Source organism: Amblyraja radiata, chromosome 1, assembly GCF_010909765.2.
Source record: "Amblyraja radiata isolate CabotCenter1 chromosome 1, sAmbRad1.1.pri, whole genome shotgun sequence".
Classification (NCBI taxonomy): domain Eukaryota; kingdom Metazoa; phylum Chordata; class Chondrichthyes; order Rajiformes; family Rajidae; genus Amblyraja; species Amblyraja radiata.
The window spans coordinates 46,564,468-46,588,470 of record NC_045956.1 but is presented as its reverse complement, the minus strand read 5'-3'; the positions used below and the strand labels follow the sequence as shown (position 1 = coordinate 46,588,470).

At 43.1% G+C, this 24,003-nt stretch overlaps 1 protein-coding gene across 2 annotated transcripts in view; it reads right to left on the bottom strand.

The window, feature by feature from the left end:
• jakmip1 (janus kinase and microtubule interacting protein 1) overlaps positions 1–24,003 on the bottom strand; it is a 334,448-nt gene that overhangs the window by 33,161 nt on the left and 277,284 nt on the right. For both annotated transcript variants that reach the window (XM_033021201.1, XM_033021210.1), the window contains exons 18-19: positions 9,979–10,047; positions 3,963–4,040 (exon numbers count right to left, since the gene is read on the bottom strand). In XM_033021201.1, the coding sequence (XP_032877092.1) occupies positions 3,963–4,040; positions 9,979–10,047 (147 nt within the window). The remainder of the gene's footprint in view (positions 1–3,962; positions 4,041–9,978; positions 10,048–24,003) is intronic.

Here is a 24,003-nt window from a genome sequence, read left to right as displayed (position 1 = left end):
AATCTTCCCTATTCTCAAAGGGAAAAGCTTGATCACATCAACTCTGTCTATCCCTCTCATCATTTTAAAGACCTCTATCAAGTCCCCCCTTAACCTTCTGCGCTCCAGAGAATAAAGACGTAACTTATTCAACCTATCTCTGTAACTTAGTTGTTGAAACCCAGGCAACATTCTAGTAAATCTCCTCTGTACTCTCTCTATTTTGTTGACATCCTTCCTATAATTCGGCGACCAAAATTGTACACCATACTCCAGATTTGGTCTCACCAATGCCTTGTACAATTTTAACATTACATCCCAGCTTCTATACTCAATGCTCTGATTTATAAAGGCTAGCATACCAAAAGCTTTCTTTACCACCCTATCTATATAAGATTCCACCTTCAAGGAACTATGCACGGTTATTCCCAGATCCCTCTGTTCAACTGTATTCTTCAATTCCCTACCATTTATCATGTACGTCCTATTTTGATTTGTCCTGCCAAGGTGTAACACCTCACATTTATCAGCATTAAACTCCATCTGCCATCTTTCAGCCCATTTTTCCAAATGGCCTAAATCACTCTGTAGACTTTGGAAATTCTCTTCATTATCCACAACACCCCCTATCTTGGTATCATCTGCATACTTACTAATCCAATTTACCACCCCTTCATCCAGATCATTGATGTACATGACAAACAACAAAGGACCCAACACAGATCCCTGAGGCACCCCACTAGTCACCTGCCTCCAACCCGACAAACAGCCATCCACCATTACCCTCTGGCTTCTCCCATTCAGCCACTGCTGAATCCATCTTGCTATTCCTGCATTTATACCCAACAGTTTAACCTTCTTAACCAACCTTCCATGAGGAACCTTGTCAAAGGCCTTACTAAAGTCCATATAGACAACATCCACAGCTTTACCCTCGTCAATTTCCCTAGTAACCTCTTCAAAAAATTCAAGAAGATTAGTCAAACATGACCTTCCAGGCACAAATCCATGTTGACTGTTCCTAATCAGACCCTGTTTATCCAGATGCTTATATATATTATCTCTAAGTATCTTTTCCATTAATTTGCCCACCACTGAAGTCAAACTAACAGGTCTATAATTGCTAGGTTTACTCTTAGAACCCTTTTTAAACAATGGAACAACATGCGCAGTACGCCAATCCTCGGGGACTATTCCCGTTTCTAATGACATTTGAAATATTTCTGTCATAGCCCCGGCTATTTCTACACTAACTTCCCTCAGTGTCCTAGGGAATATCCTGTCAGGACCTGGAGACTTATCCACTTTTGTATTTTTCAAAAGTGTCAGTACTTCTTTTACTTTGAAACTCATAGTATCCATAACTACTCTACTCGTTTCCCTTACCTCACATAATTCAATATCCTTCTCCTTGGTGAATACCGAAGAAAAGAAATTGTTCAATATCTCCCCCATCTCTTTTGGCTCTGCAGATAGCTGCCCACTCTGTTTCTCCAATGGACCAATTTTATCCCTCATTATCCTATTGCTATTAATATAGCTGTAGAAACCCTTTGGATTTACTTTCACCTTACTTGCCGAAGCAACCTCATATCTTCTTTTAGCTTTTCTAATTTCTTTCTTAAGATTCTTTTTACATTCCTTATACTCCACAAGCACCTCATTTACTTCATGCTGCCTATAATTATTGTAGATCTCCCTCTTTTTCAGAACAAGATGTCCAATTTCCCTTGAAAACCAGGGCTCTTTCCAATTTTTACTGTTTCCTTTCAACCGAACAGGAACATAAAGATTCTGTACTTAAAATTTCCCCTTTAAATGTCCACCATTTCTCTTCTACATCTTTCCCATAAAACAAAATGTCCCAGTCCACTCCTTTTAAATCATCTCGCATCTCATCAAAGTTAGCCTTTCTCCAATCAAAAATCTCAACCCATTTGGCCCTTCGAGCCAGCACCGCCATTCATTATGATCATGGCTGATCAGCCACAACCATTAACCCGTGTCTGCCTTCTTCCCATACCCCTTGATTCCACTAGCCCCTATCTAGCTCTCTTTTAAATTCACCCAATGAATCGGCCTCCACTGCCTTCTGTGGCAGTGAATTCAACAAATTCACAACTCTCTGGGTGAAAAAGTTTTTTCTCATCTCAGTTTTAAATGGCCTCCCCTTTATTCTTAGACTGTGGCCCCGGGTTCTGGACTCCCCCAACATTGGGAACACTTTTGCTGCATCTAGCATATCCAGTCCTTATATAATTTTATATTTTTCTATAAGATATCCTCTCATCCTTCTAAATTCCAGTGAAAACAAGTCCAGTTTTTCCAATCTTTCCTCATATAACAGTCCCGCCATCTCGGGGATTAACCTCGTGAACCTACGCTGTACTGCCTCAATAGCAAGGATGTCCTTCCTCAAATTAGGAGACCAAAACGGCACACACTACTCCAGATGTGGTCTCACCAGGGCTCTGGAGAACTGCAGAAGGACGTCTTTACTCCTATACTCTCATTATGAACGCCAACATGCCATTAGCTGTCTTCACTGCCTGCTGTACCTGCATGTTTCCTCTTCTGAGGAACTAGCACAAAAACACTCCATGAACTCATCTAGGCCCCCTTTGTCCATATGTCCACAATCATTCAGGTCCCACTGAACATCATATTTCTGTTTTTCTAACAAAATATTCCCTTGCTCGAACTCCTTCAATTGATTTTTCTTTTCTTGCTAAATTTTGAGAGATAAAGCCTAACTTCCCTCCTTCAGGTCAAGTCTGAAGAAATGTCTCGACCTAAAACGTCACCTATTTCCTTCTCTCCAGAAATGCTGCCTGTCCCGCTGAGTTACTTCAGCATTTTGTGCCTGTCGTCAATGTTACAAATGTAGTTGTATTGTGAATGAAAAGTTTTCAGAAGGAGAAGTTTGTTTTCATCCCCAGTGCACAACAGCAAAGCATGTCAATTAGCATCATCGTTAAAATGGTGCTTACAAGCAACTTGATCATTAACATATTCTCACATGGACAATTTAAGAATTGTTGGTGTTAATAAGGGTTAATTTGTCAGGAACTGTTTTGCAAACATGACAGCCTCCACACTTCCTGCACATATCTGAGCTGAGAACCCCAAAGGGCCACCCTAATTGGACCTTGGGCCTTGTGAGCATCAACCTCATGACGGTGGCTTGTGGTGATTAAGTCCATTCACCTCCTCGTCAAGTATACAGTATCATTTCTCTTGTTCTGGGCAGAGGGTGTAGGAGGAAAGGGGTGGAAGGCATTGGAAGCAGCCTAGATTGTGCAGCGATTAAGGGGGTGGGTGAGGAGGGGAGGGGAGGGGGGGAGGGGGGGGGGTCAAAGATCAAGGGACCTCCAGGTGGTTTTCTTCCTCTCTGTTTAACTAATTTCTCTTTAGTTCAGAGATACAATGGAAACAGGCCATATTAATAAAGTAGACACAAAATGCTGGAGTAACTCAGCGGGACAGGCAGCACCTCTGGAGAGAAAGAATGGGTAACTTTTCGGGTCGAGACCCTTCTTCAGAATCCACCCTAAACGTCACTGAATTAACTTTTTTTAAATTAAGCTAGTGATAACAAAAGCCCTTGTTGGAATTGCTCAAACCACCCGGTCATTCCCTCCTTGCCATCTTATTTCTTTAGTACCGGTATCACAAATAGCTGATATATTATCATTCAGAAGATTGACAGAAAATCCTGGAATAACTCAGCGGGACAGGCAGCATCTCTGGAGCGAAGGAATGGTTGACGTTGTGGGTTGAGACCTTTCTTCAGACTGGAGAAGACTCTGAAGAAGGGTCTCGACCCAAAACGTCACCCATTCCTTCTCTCCAGGGATGCTGCCTGTCCCGCTGTTACTCCAGCATTTTGTGCCTATCTTCAGTGTAAACCAGTATGTGCAGTTCCTTCCTGTGCATATGATCATTCAGACTCTGCACTGTGAAATGCTGATTGCTATTCCTACCATGTAGGCATGGTCCAGGGATTGTTTCCTGTAATCCAGCTCCTCCTCCAGGTAGCCCTTCTGCTTGCTAAACAGCTCCTAGTGAAAGAGAATAAAACATTCAGCTTTTAACAAACAGCCTGAGTTACCTGAATCTGCCAAGTTTCATATTAAGAACTGCTGTAAATACTAAGCACGTCAGGCAGCAGATGTGAAAAGAAAAGTGCTTTATATCAATATCTCATCTAAGCTTGAAACCATTAAAACAAAATTAAGTTGCAGAGAAGGGGAAAGGATGGAGAGTCCAAAAGAAATATGATAGGATGGTTTGTGAATGAGAAGAAAGATGCTGCTGCCTGCGGAGAATGTGTGGTGAAGGCTTGTTAATCACCTAGGATGAGATGAAAATAGGTGAATGAGAACGCAGCAGATAGAAAACAAACCAGAATGTAATAAAAAGGAGTTGCAGATGCTGGTTTATACCAAAGGTAGACACAAAATGCTGGAGTAACTCAGCGTGTCAGGCAACATTTCCCCCACTCTCCCTACTACAATCATGCTAAAGAAGGATCCCGAACTGAAATGTCACCTAGATCCATTTTTTCCAGAGATGCTGCCTGACCCGCTGAGTTACTCCAGCATGTTATGTCCATCTTTGAGAACAAAACAGAGATGAAATTATGAGACATAGACGTGGCAGTTATTGGAAGCGAAACTTCTGGCAGAACGGCCGATACCTTTCGCTATATTTCTTCACTTGTTTTGAAGTGCTCATTAATAGCTCATTCAGAATGATTTTTGCTGCCATCATATGGACATTGGTGGTGTTGCCTGTTGTTTTGTACCTTACAGCCTGCTTCTTTCTGTTCTCAATGCTACCATGCAATTAATTCACTATCATCAAAATCTCCAAGATGCTTGTTTTGGTATTGGGCTTTAAACTATCAGCCACTGACCACACTCTGAAGAAAATTGATCAGATAACATGCTAATTTATTTGGAGAGCCCCACTATGTATGCACAGACCAGACCATGTTCCCTTATTTCTCATGACACTTAACCATTTTTAAAATTGAACTTTTATTTTGCAAGCTAGGCTATTTGATTTGTTTGGGCCAGAATTAGGTCTTTTGGGGAACCGTTCTTGTGCTGTCATGCCACTGTTTCCGTAAGACTTCAGCTGCCGGCATCTGTGAGGGGACCTCTCCCATGTGGGTAAAAGTGAGAAGGCAGATGAAAGAGACAAAGAATCGCCCTCTTACCCCCACACTTCTGTCTTAACCCAATGACTCGACTAATGGTACGAGCTGTCGGAGGAGGTTGTTGAGGCAGGTACTATCGCAACGTTTAAGAAACAATTAGACAGGTACATGGATAGGACAGGTTTCGCGGGATGTGGGCCAAACACAGGCAGATGGGACTAGTGTAGATGGGACATGTTGGCTACTGTGGGCAAGTTGGGCCGGTGGGCCTGTTTCCATGCTGTAAGACTTTATGACTATGACTCACCACAGAGCCAATTGCTTCCTTGCCTCCATGATCACCTCATGTCAATTCTTATCTGGGGCATCAAATGCATCAGATGTGGCTCCAGAGACAACAGAGAGATTTCAGGTGAGGTGAACTGGGCCCACATATTTAGAAACATTGAAAGGATATTCCCTTCTTCGCCATTTAAGTAAGTGGAAGCCTCATCAGATACTGTGGCAATCTAAACCAGGCGGGGGAACAGGTTCAGGGGCTCCATCCTTAGAAATGCAGTTGGTGATTACCAGCGACTGAACAGCCCACAGGAGCAACAAAGTCTGGCAATGAGGATACTGCCTGGGGCTGTCAGGATCTGGAATCTGGAGAGACGCTGATAGACCAACAAGACCATTGAGCACCAAGGTCATGGGTCGATAAACCAGGAAGGCAGAGTTGATCAGCCCGCGACCAGTGTCCCTCTAGAAACCGCTCAAGCCTACGTTTCAGATGGGAGGCAGCAGATTCTTCCACCCAGGTTAACGGTCAATTCTGTCACAAAAATCTTCAATAAACATCATTCATTAAAAAGCTCTGCAGACTACATGTGGATGCACTAGTTTTGGCACACAAGGGAAAATATTGTAAGGAGAAAGCATTGCTTTTGATCTGTTGCTTTCTAATAGAAAGGTCATTGTATAGGGAGGGTGACCTAAGAAATGTTGCACTTTTTTGACTGAGTGATGATTAAAATACCAAAAAGCAGATTCAATTGCTGTTGTGTGTTGAATGGAAGTATTGATGACCAATTTAAATGTGGCAAAAGGTTGGACATGATAATGAAGATCTCAGTGGAGGTCTGTACACAGGGGCATGGCTAAAATGGAGGTATCAGTCTTTTTCCCCAGGGTCAGGGAATCTAAAACAGGAGGGCATAGATTTAAGTTGAGAGGAGAAAAAATTAAAGCAGACCTGTGGGACAAAAGTGGCGGGCATATGGAATGAGCTGCAGAGGAAGTAATAGAGTTGGGTGTACTTACAGTAGTTAAAAGACATTTGGCCAGGTTCATGGACAGGAAAGGTTTAGAGGAATTTGTTCCAAATGCGAGCACAGGGTTTGTTTCTGTGCTGTATAAATTCCATGACTATAATTCCAAACTATAAGTAGTTTTGCTTCTTAGCAAAGTACAAATTATTCTGGACATTGACGCTGTATTGAGAATAGCAATTTATATGAGAATAACGAGCTCCTCCAAACGATTGTATCAGTGAGTGCATTTTGTTAAAGTACCCTAGGATCGTCTCCCTTATCTTTGTTTCAAGTGGGGTCACTACCCAGTGGAGTAGAAGATGGCCTTTGTCCTCATGCTACCAGCTGCTAATTCTATGTCCAATTCTATGACCTCTTCGTCATTCAGAGTTGAATTGCATGGAGCAAGCATGTTGTGGCATCATTCAAAAGTGTATGGGGTTATTGCTGGTCGGCGCAGACTCGGTAGGCCAAAGGACCAAAGGGCCCGTTTCCACACTGTATCTCTAAATTATCAATGCATGTGATCCACTTGTCTGGCCAGAGTTAAGTAGATGGGTGTTTTGAGTGGAAGGGCCATGGGTGGTAGAGGAGGGGTTAAGTGAAGTAGTCATCTGCCAATGGCAATTCTTCACCTGGTATTTTCTCCGCCTGGTTTGACCGATTCCAATATCAAGATTCAGGCAGCACGAACCTTCCTTGAGCCAAATCAAGCTCCGATGATATAAGCAAGGTGACACTCTGCAAATTCAACCTGATGACAGTGCAGGATCAGGCAGTGGGATGGAAGGAAGTTGTGGCATATTTGTTTGTTGGTCAAATCTGCTGGGAACTGTGCCAGTTTGTTTTTTTCATTTTCCTTGCGGACCAAGAGAAGCAGATTAGCCAACCCTGGGCCTCCCTTGCAATAGGTTTCCACACTTGTTAACTCCCTCCTTTCAATCCAGTCGGATTGCCTTCCCATTACCTTTGCTGCTCAGTGTCCCCTCCTGCAGCCACTAGCTGCTTAGTTTAGTTCAGTTTAGTTTAAAGATGCAGCATGGAAACAGGCTCTTGGCCAACCGAATCCGTGCCGACCAGTGATCACCCTTACACTAGTTCTATCTCACACACGAGGGACAAGTTACAGAAGTCAATTAACCTACAAACCTGCACGTCTTTGGGATGGGGGAGGGAAATAGAGCACTAGTAGGAAATCCACCCAGTCACAGGGAGAACGTACAGACAGCACTATAGGCAGGATCAATCTGCGTCTCTGGCGCTGCAAGGCAGCAACTCTACCTCTGCGACACTATGCTGTGCTGCTCAGATACCTTGCCCAACCAGTTGATTCCCGCAGGAATCCAAATCAGAATATTTACATGGAGTACAGCAGTTAAACTTATGAGCCACAGCGGTTGAATTTCTTCCATTGGGGCTGCAGAACCGTAACATTTTACGGCTAATAATTTGGCCATTATGTTGTGTCATAAAAATGGAGCCCAAATGCCTTTGCAGCTACAAAGAAAGCCATGAGATGAGATGGAGATAACTGCAAGTCCACATGCAGTAGATGGTGGGGCTTTCTCTTTTGAGGGTAATACTGAGAGTTGATATCACCCTCCCCTTAAAACACACAGGTTCCTCTTTCATTCCATTCTGAACTCCTCCTCCACATCTCCATTTCATGGAGGGCCTGCAGTAAATAGCCAAATCTTAATTTATTACAATACAAACCCTTCACTTCTTCCTGTTCTAAGCTGAATTTTAGCAACTTTGTCATCACTTTGTTCATTCAGTACTAGTCTTTATACACATATTGTTTGAAACCAAGTTCAACGCACCAATACCAACACATTATAGAAGCAGAATTGTATAGTGGTGACATTCTGGACTATTGATTCATAGATAACAGGTTAAAACTGTGTCATTGTATTTTTTTGGTTAAAGTTAGTTACAAAAGCCATGAAATGACTGAAATATTGGTAAAATTATATCTCATGCACAATTATCCTCCAAGGAAGAAATCTCTCATCCTTATCTTGTTTGGCTCAAATGTGACTCCAGACCAGGAATTAATTTTCTACTGACTACAGTGCAGGGCAAATAAATGCCAACATTGCCTTTGATAAACACATTTAATTAACAAATGAATTTAAAAAATATATATATATATGTTATAGCTGCTGTGGATTGATTAGGTGAATCATTGAAATGGTAAAATTAAATTGAAAACTCTGGGTGGGGGAGATTTTTGGAATGAAAAAAAAACCTAACCAGATTAATTGTTCAATATTCCATGTTCAAAATCCTGTACAATCTAGTGTCCAATTTCAGAACTTAAATGTTTGCAATTTTCACTGTTTTTCTTGGAGGGAAAATACAAGAGTACAAACTGGCTTGTTAGCAACGGAAAGCAATATTGGGCACAGTGCACAATGGGCAACCAATTCAAATCACTCAGGCCACTCCACCCAAGATTAATTTTGACCCGAGGGAGACGCAAGACACTGCTGATGCTGAATCTTGAGCAGAAAACAAAGAGCACGAAGAACTCAGCAGGTCAGGCAGCATCTGTAGTGGGAATGGACAGGCGACAATTCGACTGAAGGTCACAACCCGAACACCATCTGTCCATTCCTCCATAGATGTTGCCTGACCAGTTGAATTCCACCAGCGCTTTGTTGATTGCTCATTAATTTTGACCCAGCAATTTTCACTCCATTTCTTCCCTTTCTTCATGTGCTCCAGTGATTAACCAATTCAGAAGAGTGGGAATTTTGATCATCTGCATGGTTAAGTATTTTATGATCACTCTCTCAACTGATCTCTCTCAATATGTAGATAAACCAATTTCTCAGAAGAAGCATTTGGATTTGTATAGCACTTTTCAGAACATTTCAAATCTTTTTCCATTTAATGAAATTAATTACCACATAGGAAGTTCCCACATATAGCAATGTCACAAAGACCAGATATCTTGTTTTTACAAATAGTGTCCAGAAGAGCAGGTTTGCCAGTCCCTTGGTGTTTATGGGATTAGTGCCGCAGGCTCATCTCTGAAGCTACATAAGGCTTTATTTCAGCATCTCATCCAAATAAAGGCACCTCCAACAGTACCGAACAGCCTCCGTGCTGTTATAGATTTTATGGTCAGCCTGCTGAAGGTCAGCCTTGAATTTGGGACGTTGCGACTCAGTGGCAAAATGCCACCATCAGAGCCCCACCTGACAACTGATCCTGAAGAATGGTGTGCATTTTCTAAATTTTGCACTTTCTACTTATCAGGAACAATTCCGAATGTCAGCAATGCAGTGAACACAATGCATTTAATTTATTTAACTGTATATGTATTTAAATGCATATGTATTTAACACAATGCCATTCAAGGAGAAATAATGTACCTGTATAACCAATACATTTTCTGTGAATGTCATATGCCAGGTTTTTTATTTGACTCAGTTCTAAATCTTTAGCAAGTCCCATTCCTTCACCTTCAACATCAACCAATGGATTTCTAATGGAGGATAATCCTGCTCTTGTGTTAACACATGTAAACAGTACCTTTTCATTCTCCAGATCCAACATCTTCTGATGAAGAGCAGTCTCTGTGCCTTCAATCTGTTTCAGCCACTGTATTGTTTCAAGAAAGCACATCAAAAAAGATGAGTCAGTACACTAATACTGTTAATCCCAATGGACATAATTAGCTAAAAGGTCACAGAAATGTATTCCAGATAAGGGAGGTGACATCAGACATTTCTGCAGAAGCATGTGAAAGGCATTGGTATTTTCATTTTCTACATTATGAATATTTTTATAGCACTAAATTGCCCGGAGGAAACAATATCTGATTGATTGATTGATTGATAGATTGATAGATACAGCATAAAAACAGGTCCTTTGGCCCACCAAGTCCATGTCGACTATCGATCATGCTAGTTTTATGTTATCCACTTTCTCATTCATTTCCAACACATTAGGGGCCATTTAGAGAGGCTAATTAACCTCTAGACCCACACATCTTTGGGATGTGGGAGGAAACCGGAGCATCCGGAAGAAACACGCGATTACAGGGAAAACGTGCAAACTCCACACGGACAGCATCCATGGTCAGAATCAAACCCGAGTCTCTGGTGCTGTGAGGCAGCAACTCAACCAGCTGTGCTCAAATTTATTCTTGCAAACATTTAACACAACACAAAAAGGTATAAAGTGCTGAAGTAACTCAGCACAAAAGGCAGCATCTCTAGAAAATATGGATAGGTGACGTTTTGGGTCGTCTTCAGACAAGCCTGTCATTCGAGACACGTTATATAAAAGGATTATTTTCCCTTTGAAGGATGCTAACCAGATGAAAATGTTTGGCTCAACACTTATTTTCTTTGGGGGGGGGTGAAGAGTCAGGTGTTCCCACACATCGTATAATACCTAGCGGGCACACTAGACATTCTGTTACATTACACCATGTTTGAAGCAAATCAAGAAAGGCTTACACAATTTTGTACTGAAAAGATCAAAATAAAAGAAAACCCGTTTCATGGAGAATGAACGGTTCAGTCTCCCTGACCAGGGTATGAAACCAGATCTGTCAAAATGATGCATAAGATAAAATTATGCATATAGAAAAAGCTAGCATATGACGAGCGTGTGACAGCACTGGGTCGCTACACACTAGAGTTTAGAAGGTTCAGGAGGGACCTCATTGAAACTTACAGAATAACGAAAGGCATAGAGTGGATGTGGAAAGGATGTTTCCACTAGTGGGAGAGTCTAGGACCAGAGATCATAGCCTCAGAATTAAAGGGCGCTCTTTTTGAAAGAAGGTGAGGAGGAACTTCTTTAGTCAGAGGGTAGTTAATCTGTGGAACTCATTGCCCCAGAGGGCTGTGGAGGCCGTCAGTGGGTATTTTTAAGGCAGAGATAGACACATTCTTGATTAGAATGGATGTCAAGGATTATGGGGGGGAAAGGCAGGAAAATGGGATTAGGAGGCAGAGATCAGTCATGATTGAATGGCGGAGTAGACTTGATGGGCCGAATGGCCTAATTCTACTCCTATAACTTGTGAACTTTTTAACTTGTGAACTTGTGAAAATTTAAACTTCAGTTCTGGGATGGTCCAAGTGAATTGCAGATCATGTTCAAGGGGATGCTATATTTTACTAATTTTATTGATCATCAGAGAATTTGCTTCACTGGATGGAAGTAAATAACAGTGCAGCTTAACAATTGTATACGCCTGGCATTGCTGAATCAGTCTCATGTTGCATTGCTGGATATCCTTATCACTAGGATGATTCACATTCCATTGGGAACATTCTAAATATCAGCACGACATTTAACTGGCAAATTAAGTTTTATAGTATTTTATAAACACTGCCGTGCCTTCAAAGCTCTCTAAACCATTAAGAAATCATATGACATTCTTGCAATAACATTAAAAATATTTGAAAGCGAGTCAAATGCTTGACTGCTTCCTGATAATCAAATAATAAGGAAGCTAGCCTTATCAATTTATTGTCACGTGTACCAAGGCTAAAAGCTTTTGTCGTGTGCTATCCAGTCAGCAGAAAGACAATACATGATTACAATCGAGCCATTTACAATGTATAGACACAAAAAGCTGGAGTAACTCTGCGGGACATGCAGCATCTCTGAAGAGAGGGAATGGGTGACATCACCCATTCCTTCTCTCCAGAGATGCTCCCTGTCCCGCTGAGTTACTCCAGCTTTTTGTGTGTATCTTCGGTTTAAATTAGCATCTCCAGTTCCTTCCTACAGTGTATAGATACATGATGAGAGAATAACGTTTAGTGCAAGGTAAAGCCAGGCCAAGGATTGCCCGAAGATCACCAAAGAGGTAGATAGTAGTTCTCGCTGGTTGTGGTAGGATGATTGCTAGACTTTGTGCTGCCCTCATTCGGGCTACAAATTAGGAGACCCAATAGGAAAGTTATGTGATAAGACCAGGCACTTCATGTCCATCATCATTTACTCCTCTCCTATTTCTTCCTGGCCAATCCCCTGGTTTTAAGGTTTATTTGCTCCCACTTAGCCTCTGTGGGTACTGGGAAGGCCAATACGGAACCTGCATTGTCCCGTGGTTGAGAGAGGAAGTGCCTTACAGAGTACTTAGTTGTGAAGTGCTCCCCCCTCCCCTTCTGCCACCAGTGTAGGGCTCCTGATGCATGGATTCTTGATTCTACACAGAATGCTCCCTCTCCACTTCAAGTGCCATGAGCCAGGGATTCCCAGGAGCTAGTGGTGACGTTAGATTTTTTCCCTAGGCTTTGAGACCTCCATAAATTGTTTTTCTTTGTCCGCCTGGTAATCCCTTCCCAGGCAGAACTCAGAATAAATTGTCTGATTGGAACTCGACTTGGCTAATCGATCCAAAGGATTAAGTAGGATTTTGCAGCGAAAGCACTGTCTCCTTCAAAACCGTTGTCGGCAATCTCACCGCAACTCCCCTACGAGTTGCCAGGACTACCAGGACTTTGACGCAGACACCAAATACCAGGTGGTGTATCTAAAGAGAATGGACATTTCATCCAACCCCAGGCATACTCCACTTACCATGGGCTTTATTCCTTGGCGTGCAGCAGACTAAGGGGGTGATCATTTAGAAAGTGTATAAAGTCATGAGGAGAATAGAAAGAGTGAATTCACAGACTCTGTCTTTTCCCCAGGGTGAGGGAATTAAGAACCCGAGGGCATAGGGTTACGGTGAGAAGGGAAAGATTTAATAGGAATCTGAGGGGCATCTTTTTCACTCTGAGGGTGGTGGGTGCACGGAACGATGTGCCATAGGAGATAGCTAAAGCAGGGTATACAGCAACATTTAAAAAACACTTGGACAGGTACATGGATAGGGAAGGTTCAAAGGGATATGGGCCAAATGCAGGTAAATGGGACTAGCTTAGATGGGGCATTTGGATGGATGCGTTGGGTCGAAAGGCCTGTTTCCGTGCTGTATGACGCTAAGACTCCACCAAGTCATAAGGGATTGGAGTAGAATTAGGCCATTTGGCCCATCAAGTCTACTCGGCCATTCAATCATGGGTGATCTATCTCTCCTAACCCCATTCTCCTGCCTTCTCCCATAACCTCTGACGCATTTACTAATCAAAAATCTATCTATCGCTGCCTTAAAAATATCCACTGACTTGGCCTCTACAGCCTTCTGTCACAAAGGATTCCACAGATTCACCACCCTCTTCTTCGGCAGCAACTCCACCTGACAAGCAATCTTTATCCCAATTAAAACATAGTCTAAGCCAGTGTAGGCTTAATGCCCGAACAGAAGGTCTTCTCAATCAATCCTCCGGTTAATGGACCAATATCAAATTATCTTTCTCTTTTTTCTCCCTATTCGTGAAAGAGAGTTTAGAGTGGATATTAAAAGTATCTTGGGAGGGGGTATCATTAAAATTTGTATCTCCCAATCCGAGTTGGGAAGGTTCATCATATCTACAGCAAGGAACCCTGAAAATTGGATAGACACAAATTGCTGGAGTAACTCAGTGGGACAGGCAGCATGTCTGGAGAGAAGGAATGGGTGATGTTTCGGGTCGAGACCCTTCTTACTCCAATTTTTTGTGTCTATCTTCGGTTTAAATCAGCATCTGCAGTTCCTTCCTACTGATTTAAAATTCTTGTTTCAAAGATGTTGCTAGAGTGATAGATATTATAACTCCAAATAATGGCATGGGATCTTTCACAGAGGGATTTAAACACTCAGTCAAAAAGACACATCCCCATTAAGTACTCCCTCAATGTAGTTCTCAAATATTAACAGAGGTCAAATCTCGGGAAAGGGATGTGAACCAACAATATTTTATGAAGTAAGACTAATGTCCACTGATGTTGCATCTATCTGAATGGACAGTGATGCCCCTAAGATTTGGACAGATTACCAGTCTAAACAGCATTGATCCCAAGACACTTGGAATGAGGAAATTGGGAATATCCACGGACGTGTGGTTAAGAATGAGTCACTGCCTTCAGGGGAGAAGAGGGGGAGAGAAGATTGAAAAAAATCAATGACAAATAAAAATATAACCCGAATCAGAATTCTTTGCTGTGACTGGTTTCATCATTTGTTAAGTAGCGGTGATTGTTTAAGAAGGAACTGCAGATGCTGGAAAATCGAAGGTAGACAAAAATGCTGGAGAAACTCAGCGGGTGCAACAGCATCTATGGAGCGAAGGAAATAGGCAACGTTTCAGGCAGAAACCCTTCTTCAGACTGATGCGGGGGGGGGGGGGGGCGGGGAGAAGAAAGGAGAAAGGAAGAGGAGGAGCCTGAGGGCTGAAGGAGAGCTGAAAAGGGGAGGAGACAGCAAGGGCTACCGGAAATTGGAGAAGTCAATGTTTATGCCACTAGGGTGCAAACTGCCCAAGCGAAATATGAGGTGCTGCTCCTCCAATTTCCGGTGGTGCTCACTCTGGCCATGGAGGAGGCCCAGGACAGAAAGGTCGGATTCGGAATGGGAGGGGGAGTTGAAGTGCTGAGCCACAGGGAGATCAGGTTGGCTAATGCGGACCGAGTGGTGGTGTTCGGCGAAATGATCGCCAAGCCTACGCTTGGTCTCACCGATGTAGATCAGCTGACATCTAGAGCAGCGGATGCAATAGATGAGGTTGGAGGAGATGCAGGTGAACCTCTGTCGCTCCTGGAAAGACTGCTTGGGTCCTTGAATGGAGTCGAGGGAGTAGGTAAAGCGACAACTGTAGCATCTCTTGCGGTTGCAAGGAAAAGTGCCCGGGGAGGGGGTGGTGCGGGAAGGAAGGGAAGAATTGACCAGGGAGTTACAGAGGGAGCGGTCTTTGCAGAAGGTAGACATGGGGGGAGATGGGAAGATGTGGCGATTGGTGGGGTCACGTTGGAGGTTGCGGAGGATTATTTGTTGTATGTGACGGCTAGTGGGGTGAAAGGTGAGGACTAGGGGGACTCTGCCCTTGTTACGAGTGCGGAGATGGGGAGAGAGAGCAGTGTTGCGGGGTATGGAGGAGACCCTGGTGCGAGCCTCATCTATAGTAGGGGAGGGGAACCCCCTTTCCCTGAAAAATGGGAACATTTCCGATGCCCTGGTGTGGAACGCCTCATCCTGGGAGCAGATGTGGCGTAGACGGAGGAATAGGGAGTAGGGGGATGGAGTCCTTACGGGAAGCAGGGTGGGAAGAAGTGTAGTCCAGATAGCCATGGGAGTCAGTGGGTTTATAATGGATGTCGGTCAGAAGTCTATCACCTGCGATGGAGATAGTGAGGTCAAGAAATGGTAGGGAAGTGTCGGAAATGGTCCAGGTGTATTTGAGTGCCGGATGGAAGTTAATGGTGAAGCGGATGAAGTCAGTCAGTTGTGTGTGGGTGCAGGAGGTGGCACCAAAGCAATCGTCGATGTAGCGGAGGTAGAGGTCGGGGATGGGTCCCTGGTACGCCTCAAACAAGGATTGTTCGACGTACCCTACAAAGAGGCAGGCGTAGCTGGGGCCCATGCGCGTGTCCATAGCTACGCCTTGTACTTGGAGGAAATGGGAGGAGTCAAACCTTGGTCACAAGGTCAACCACCTATAACAATCTAACCACTTTGTGATTTCTCCCAATAGACAATAGGTGCAGGAGTAGACCATTCGGCCCTTTGAGCCAGCCTCTATGTGATCATGGCTGATCATCCCCAATCAGTACCCCGTTCCTGCCTTCTCCCCATATACCCTGACTCCGCTATTTTTAAGAGCCCTATCTAGCTCTCTCTTGAAAGTATCCTGATATCCACAGATGATTCCCGATATGCTGAAGATTTCCAGCAATTGCATCTCACCTTTCCAGTATTGTTTCCTTTTCTCTTTTGGCCTTAGTTATCTCCCACCTTTTGGCATTTCCTCCAGGCATATCAGCAACGATTAATAAACATGAACCAAAGAGCAGTCCTGAACAGTATGTCAGGCTACAAAACTGTGTCTCAGATATGTTGGTGAGCAACATATGATTAGCCATGATCATATTGAATGGCGGTGCAGGCTCGAAGGGCCGAATGGCCTACTCCTGCACCTATTCTCTATGTTTCTATGGTTCTAACACAGGGGCCCCAGAGGGGACAGTCCTCTCTCCCTTCCTGTTCACCATCTACACCTCGGACTTCAGATACTACTTGGACTCTTGCCACCTGCAGCCGCTTTCGGATGACATCAGTGGCTGCATCAGTGAGGGGAGGGCAGCTGAATACAGAGGTGCAGTCAGCGACTTTGTCGAGTGGTGTGGGCTGAATCACCTGCAGCTCAACACCGACAAGACAAAGGAGTTTGTGGTGGACTTTAGGAGGAGAGGAACACTCCTGTCCCCTGTCAAAGGTCAAAGGTCAAAAACTTTATTTGCCATTTGTGCTTACACACATAGGAACTCTTGTGCGGCTATTCAGAGAGTCAAGTCAAGTCAAGTTAAAAATTAAAATTAAAAATTAAAAAGACACACAGAAGACACATAATCCATAAAAAACACATAAAAAAACACATACCACTCCAGAAATAAAAAAAGAAAATGCCTAAAATCCTATACAAAGGGGAAAGTGAGAGCATTGTAACTTGCACAAACCCTATATCAGGACATCAGTTCATCAGTTCATCCCTGTCTCCATCAATGGTGTGGATGTGCAGTTTACCAGGGAGTACAAGTACCTTGGAGTTTATCTGGACAGTAAACTGGACTGGTCCAGGAACGCTAGGCACTGTGTAAGAAGGGACAGAGCCGTCTGTACTTTCTGAGGAGGCTCCCCTCTTTCAATGTCTGCAGTAAGATGCTGCAGATGTTTATCGATTGGTGGCGGCCAGTGCCATCTTCTACGCTATTGTGTGCTGGGGTAGCAGGGCAAATGCCGCAGACGCCAGCAGAATCAACAAGCTCATCAGGAAGGCTGGTTCCGTCCTGGGAGTGGAGTTGGATTCATTAGAGGTGAACAGTTCACCTTCGCCATGACGCACTGGTCAACCAGAGGAGCACCTTCAGCAACAGACACAGAAGATCCTTTTTCCCTGTGGCTATTAAACTGTAGAAGTCCTCCCCCTTCTGTCGTGAGGTAGACTAATTCCCCTTCTACACCCCACCCCTCTCCAATCTTTGCACATCCACAATCCTGGATCACTTTAATTTCATGTATCTTGTTGTGTTTTGGGACTGTTGGCAGACCAATTTCCCTCCTGAGATAAATAAAATTATATCATATCGTAACTATTATTTACCTAATTGGTGACCCTCTGACTATCCTTGATCGGACTCTGCTGGCTTTATCATGCAGTAAACATTATTCCCTTATCACTTATCCATACACTGCAAATGGCTCGATTGTAATCATGTACTGTCTTTCTGCTGACTAGATAGCACGCAACAAAAACAAAAGCTTTTCACTGTACCTCGGTACACGTGACAATAAACTAAAATAACTTTACTGTCCTCTCTTTCATGGAATCAATGGCACAGAGAGGACACTATGCAGTCCAATAAGTCCTTGCTAGATTTTAAAAGAACCATTCTCTTCCCCTGTAACGCTCCAAATTATTTTTATCAACCAGGTATATAATTTCCTTTTGAAAGCCACCGTTGCAAATCCTGAGTTTGTAAACTATCAGCTTTTTTGTGTGGATTTTGATCTGGATGTAGTGCGCTAGGCAGAGCAACACTTAGCACTGGAAGTTGGACAATTTATACTGGTCCATTTAAAAAAAAAAAATTTATAACATTTTTATCAAGTCAATTAACCTACAAACCTGTACGTCTTTGGACTGTGGGAGGAAACAGAAGATCTCGGAGAAAACTCACGCAGATCACGGGGAGAACGTACAAACTCCATACAGACAGCACCCGTAGTCAAGATCGAACCCGGGTCACTGGCACTGCATTTTGCTGTAAGGCAGCAACTCTACCGCTGTGCCACTGTGACTGCCCAGTTATTATATTAATTTTTTAATTGAAATAAATTGTAGCATACTATGACATATAAAGAAGATAGCGATAGGTTGCTGCAGGACATAAATAGGTTGGTGGAATCAGCAGACACACAGCAAATGGAAGTTTAATGCAGAGAAATGATAAATGATATATTTTGGTGGGAAGAATGAGGGATAATGTAGATTTTACTTCGCAGTCACGTGAGTGACTACGTGAAGAAGAACCCCGCTCATGCGCATGCGCGTCATATCGCCGTTCGCATTGCGAAGCACCGGACTGGCAAGCATGTCGCTGCCTGCCAGCGGTAAGTTTAAACTAAGAAGGTAAGGTTTTCTGTTTCTTACCTGTCTTAGATTCCGTGCAGGAACCTCTTCTACAGAGGTTTCCTGTCGGTACTTCGCGAGGCCGACGAGGGAACCAGCTACGGGCTGTGGGGAGACCCCGGTTCCGACCGCGGAAGTGGGTAGCTGGTAAGACGGGTTTTGCGATTTTTAATTAGTGGTTAAAACGCTGGGGAATATCCCAGTTGGGTTGCACTGCAGCACAGCGGTAGAGTTGCTGCCTTGCAGTGCCAGAGACCCGGGTAGCTACGGGTACTGTTTGAGTTAAAAAGTTAAATTCTCAGAGGACAATGTGGGTTCTTCTGGAGGCTCCGTTTAAAGAACGGTTAGCCCTATTGCCATGAGGGTTCCCCTCCGGCAATAGATATAGATGCTGGGGTTCCCTGCAATGGGGGGGGGGTAAAACCGATTAGAGGGTCAGCCCTAGTACCGGCAGGGTTCCCCTCCGGTAAAATATACAAATGCTGGGGTTCCCGGGGAAGGGAAATCCAGCAGCAATGCGGCTCCCAGACCGCAGCGGTCCCCAGGATATAGGATCAAACTAATCTCATGGGAGAGCCCGCGCCAGCAACGCCTTGGAACAGGGCTGCTTGATGTAGATGCCTAGTTTATGGCAGCGCTGGCCTATGGGAGAGCCCGCGCCAGCAGCACCTTGGAACAGGGCTGCTTGATGTGGATGCCTAGTCTATGGCAGCATAGGCCTATGGAAGAGCCAGCAACAGCAGTACCTTTGGACAGGGCTGCTTCATGTTGATGCCAACGCTAATGGCAGCATTGGCCTATGTGAAAGCCAGCACCAGCAGCGCCTTGTAACAGGGCTGCTTAAAGTGCATGCCCAGTCTATGGCAGCGTAGGCCTATGAGAGAGCCCGCGCCAGCAGTACCTTTGGACAGGGCTGCTTCATGTTGATGCCTAGGCTAATGGCAGTATTGGCCTATGGGAGAGTCAGTGCCAGCAGCGCATTGTAACAGGGCTGCTTAATGTTACCCTCTAGGAGAAAGAGCGTGGGCCTATGGGAGAGCCTTAATGCTTTTCTTTTTTGGAGGAGGGAGCATGCCGGGTCAGTACAAATCTGACGCCGAGTTTGAGGGTTGAGCTGTGGAGCATACCCAAGGAATGAAGGGCATGTGTCAGAAGTACCATGCCTGGCAGCAAGATTTGCCATCCCAACACAATGCAGTGAACATTAGAGACAGGGGGCATTAGAGACAGCTGCTGAATCTGCTATTCAGGTAAGACCTATTCAACAGGGAAAACATGGAGGACAAAGCACAAGCTGTTGGACCAGTCAAGGCCAACAACGAGCAAAGCTTCATCGTTTCGGCAACAACACACCACACGTCTTCATCGGCAGTAAGTGGTTCACTGTAGCTGGTGGCAGCATGAAAGCGGGCCAGAGGCTCCATATACTCTACCAGTTCTACTCTTCTTCTTCTTCTATGTAGTTTTTTTTGGCGGTTAGCAAACAACTTTTTAGTGCATTACCGCCACCAACTGGTATGGAATGTGGATCAAATAACATTATAACTTATATACTAATAACCTATATCTTTCCGAACAAATTGGTTACCCTGAGAAAAAGCAATAGGATTTGATAGCACTTATATGAATTCTTTTGTAAAATATCTATTAAATCAAATTGTACTTTTTCTTTTCTGAATCGTTCACTCATTTGTCTTCTTTCTTCCTCATACCTCTCACAATGTATAATGACATGCTCTATTGTCTCTTCTTGCCCACAGTATTCACATCTGCCTGTATTATGCTTGCCTATTATAAAAAGTGTACTGTTCAGACCAGTGTGTCCAAATCTGATTCTTGAAATTACTGTCTCCTCTTTTCTGTTTTTTCCTGCACATCTCATTTCTCCCACTTTCCTCTGGACTCTGTAGAACCACCGTCCTTTCCGCTCTTCCTCCCATTGCTTTTGCCATCTTTCCTTCAGTCCTTGCTTAATAATGTCTTTGATTTCAGTTTTACCTATGTTAATACTTAAATCAATCTTACTTCTTTTTGTTACCTCTTTTGCCACCTTATCTGCCATTTTGTTTCCTCTAATGCCAATGTGTGCTGGTACCCATAAAAATATGACTGTAAGCCCCATCATTTGACTTCTGAATAGTGTTTGTTGTATTTCAATCAAAATGTCTGGTCTACTGTCTGAATGGCTGTGCTGTAAACTCTTTATTGCTAAACTTGAATCTGAACAAATAACTGTCCTTAAAGGCCTGGTATCCTCGACCCACAGTACCGCTAACAATATTGCAATCATTTCACCTGTGTATACTGAGACCTCATTATTGATCCTCTTCCCTACTTTGATGTGAAATTCTGGTACAATAAATGCTACTCCTACTTTATCTACTGAATCTTTTGATGCATCTGTATAAATTTGGACAAAGCTGTAGTATCTGTCAATGTATTCCTGTATGATGAATGAATTATACATACGTTGTTCAGTTCTACTCTGCAACTAAGGACCACTTACAAGTTGGTAAGATTTACACTTGATTGCACAATACATGAATGATTAAGACATAATCATCTCTTAGAGGCATCTAATCATGTAAAACTGGACAATAATAGCATTCCAATCAGGTTGGAATTGGGCCAGAATTGTGTTTTGATGCAGGCTCATTATTTTGGCCAGGACTGCCTTCGAAACAGGCTTGGTATAATGGTCAGAGTTGTTTTTCAACGCAGGTCCAGAATTGCGGCAATAATTGTATTGTGGCCAGGATTGTCTTGCAAGACAGGCTCGGAAATTGGGCCAGAGTTGTCATTTAAGGCAGGCACAAAATGATGACAGGCGTGCCCTGGTCATTATGAAAGATGGCTAATTAACAACTGATTTTCATAGGGTGTTCCCATTTACAGGGATCATTGGAGTCTCAAACTATATTTAAGAAATTGGGCTCTTCTATACAGTTAAATTCAGTTGTTACCAAATAGACTTGTTGGTCATTTTGGATTTACCTTTTCACTATTAATTGGCCTATAAAGCCGCCCTGGGCAACAGATTGCAGTTAATAGAGATCTGGTAACAGCCTTGTGGTTAGAATCAGCCTCTACTCATTAAGACTAATTGGCAATATAATAGCTGTGATTAGGCTGTGCAAGGGGGAGAATTGACATCATGCTAAATGGCAAACTCTAAAGTGCCATGTATGTCATTGTTAATACACTGATGATATTACTGCTGCTGCTGCTGAAATTCATTTTCACTTGCACTTTATGTGCAATGTGAGGAATAAAACGGTATTATATTGTATTGTATTGTACTAGCTGAAGCTACCAAAGTCACTATGATGTACAAAGAGTATGCAGCATTGTTCCAGCAGTTGGTCAGTAAATATTACAGTTATATTTCAAAAATAATGCTAATGGCCTAATGTGGGATATTGCGAAGGTCATCTCCAGTTTGGATGTGGAGGAGATTAGCATGATTTACCAATTCTTCAGTTATTGGTATCAACTATTTATAGACCCTACATGCATTCTATGGTTTAAAGAGTGACTGAGCAAATATGCATATTCTGCATGCTCAATTTCAGGTTGATACACTATGATGGTGGCATATGTTGGTCACATGGGTGCAGTCAAGTAAAAGTAAAGTATCCTGTAATGGTTTTACCTAATCTCATTTGCCACAGGTGTATCATCAAGTACAGATCATGACAACACAGAATGGGTGTTGCACAACACAGTATTTATGAATTTGGATTCAATGGAACACCATATATCGATATGTTGCTGTCATGCTTATTCACAGGTTGCAAAAATATGTGGCATAACAGTAGCGAAAGATGCATTCTCGCTACAAGGAGGAGGAATGGTTTTTTATATCTTCCTCCATTTTGCCTCGTCAGTCGGGTCTTCAAATAAAGTCATCAAGATCCCGCTTTAGGTTTCCTACTGTCTGATTGGCCTATGCACCTTAAATTCCCAATTTGTCGGGAATAATAAGACAACCTTATAAGAGGCTATGGCTCGGGAAATCAGCCGTTGCATGTTAAAATCAATTTATGCTCTGCAGTATCTGAATAGACTGCCCTACGGCTGGGGTTGGCACACTTATCCTTGTATGGGTTCACTCCAGAGTGCTGAGATAGCACCAAAAAAAGGAAAAGCAGTACATTTCTCTGCAGGAAATTGGAAGTGTTGTTTAATGCTAATGTTCCATTTAAAACGGTACAGATTACTGACATCTTGGAGTTCATTTTAATTGGTCTTTTGACAATATTTTAAGTGATAGGGCCATTAACTGTGCCAACGTGCTTTCTCATCATTTTTACTGCAGCAAACAGGACCCACTCTGTCGGGTTCACCCCGGATATCGAGTTTGTAAAGGATATCTTTAACACAAGTTCTCCCAGGATAAATACAATGCAGTATGGGATACTGACACTGTGTTAACACTATTTCACAAGGGGGCTCCAGTTACATCCTTGGGTTTGGCCGGCTCTCATAAGATAGTTTAGTGCAACAGGTTCAGTCGCTACATATTGCGAAGGGACAGGATGATTACATCTGTAAATAAAATATATTATTTTATGTTTATAATTACTTAAGCACAGCAGAAGGGGTGTCAGGTCTCAGAATAAGTTCAAGGCATACCCAGGGACCTTTGGCTATGTGAGGGCACACATATACAACTATTATGTCAAGGTCACCAAGAGCTTTTTCAAGGCTCTGAACTTGCAATGCTTGTTATTACACAAAAAACGTTATAAAACGTATCTGGTCAGACGATTTCCAGGGATTTAAAAAACCCCCCCAAAAAACGGGGTTGATCAATGCAGGAGTAGATACTGTTTCCAGATCTCACTGCACCAGAGCTGCTGCAACATCGGCAGCAAGGGTTATTTACGTTCCGATGGATCACATCCTAACGGCTGCAGCATGGTAGATAACGAACGGGTTTTCCAAATATTTTATAATAACCCAATGCCAGACCAAGGGTATTTGTCAACTCTATTTACGTTTTATTTATTTATAGATCCACCAGGGAGGTGTTACTATTATTATTACTTCATTAACAGCATCAGCATGTTTTAAATCGATGTCATGACTGTATGCATTATGAATGTTTTTTCCCTCATTTGTCAATGAAGCAGTTGTGGTTGTGTAGACTCGTTTCTCACGGCATGAAATCACAGAGCTTTGAAATCTTCACGTAGTCACTCACGTGACTCCGAAGTAAAATAGTAAGATTAAACGACTAACCAGTTTGAAGTTTGATCTTTATTTTATGAAGAGTTATGATGAGGGACTACGTGCCCTACGCTCCCAGCCCTCATTAAGG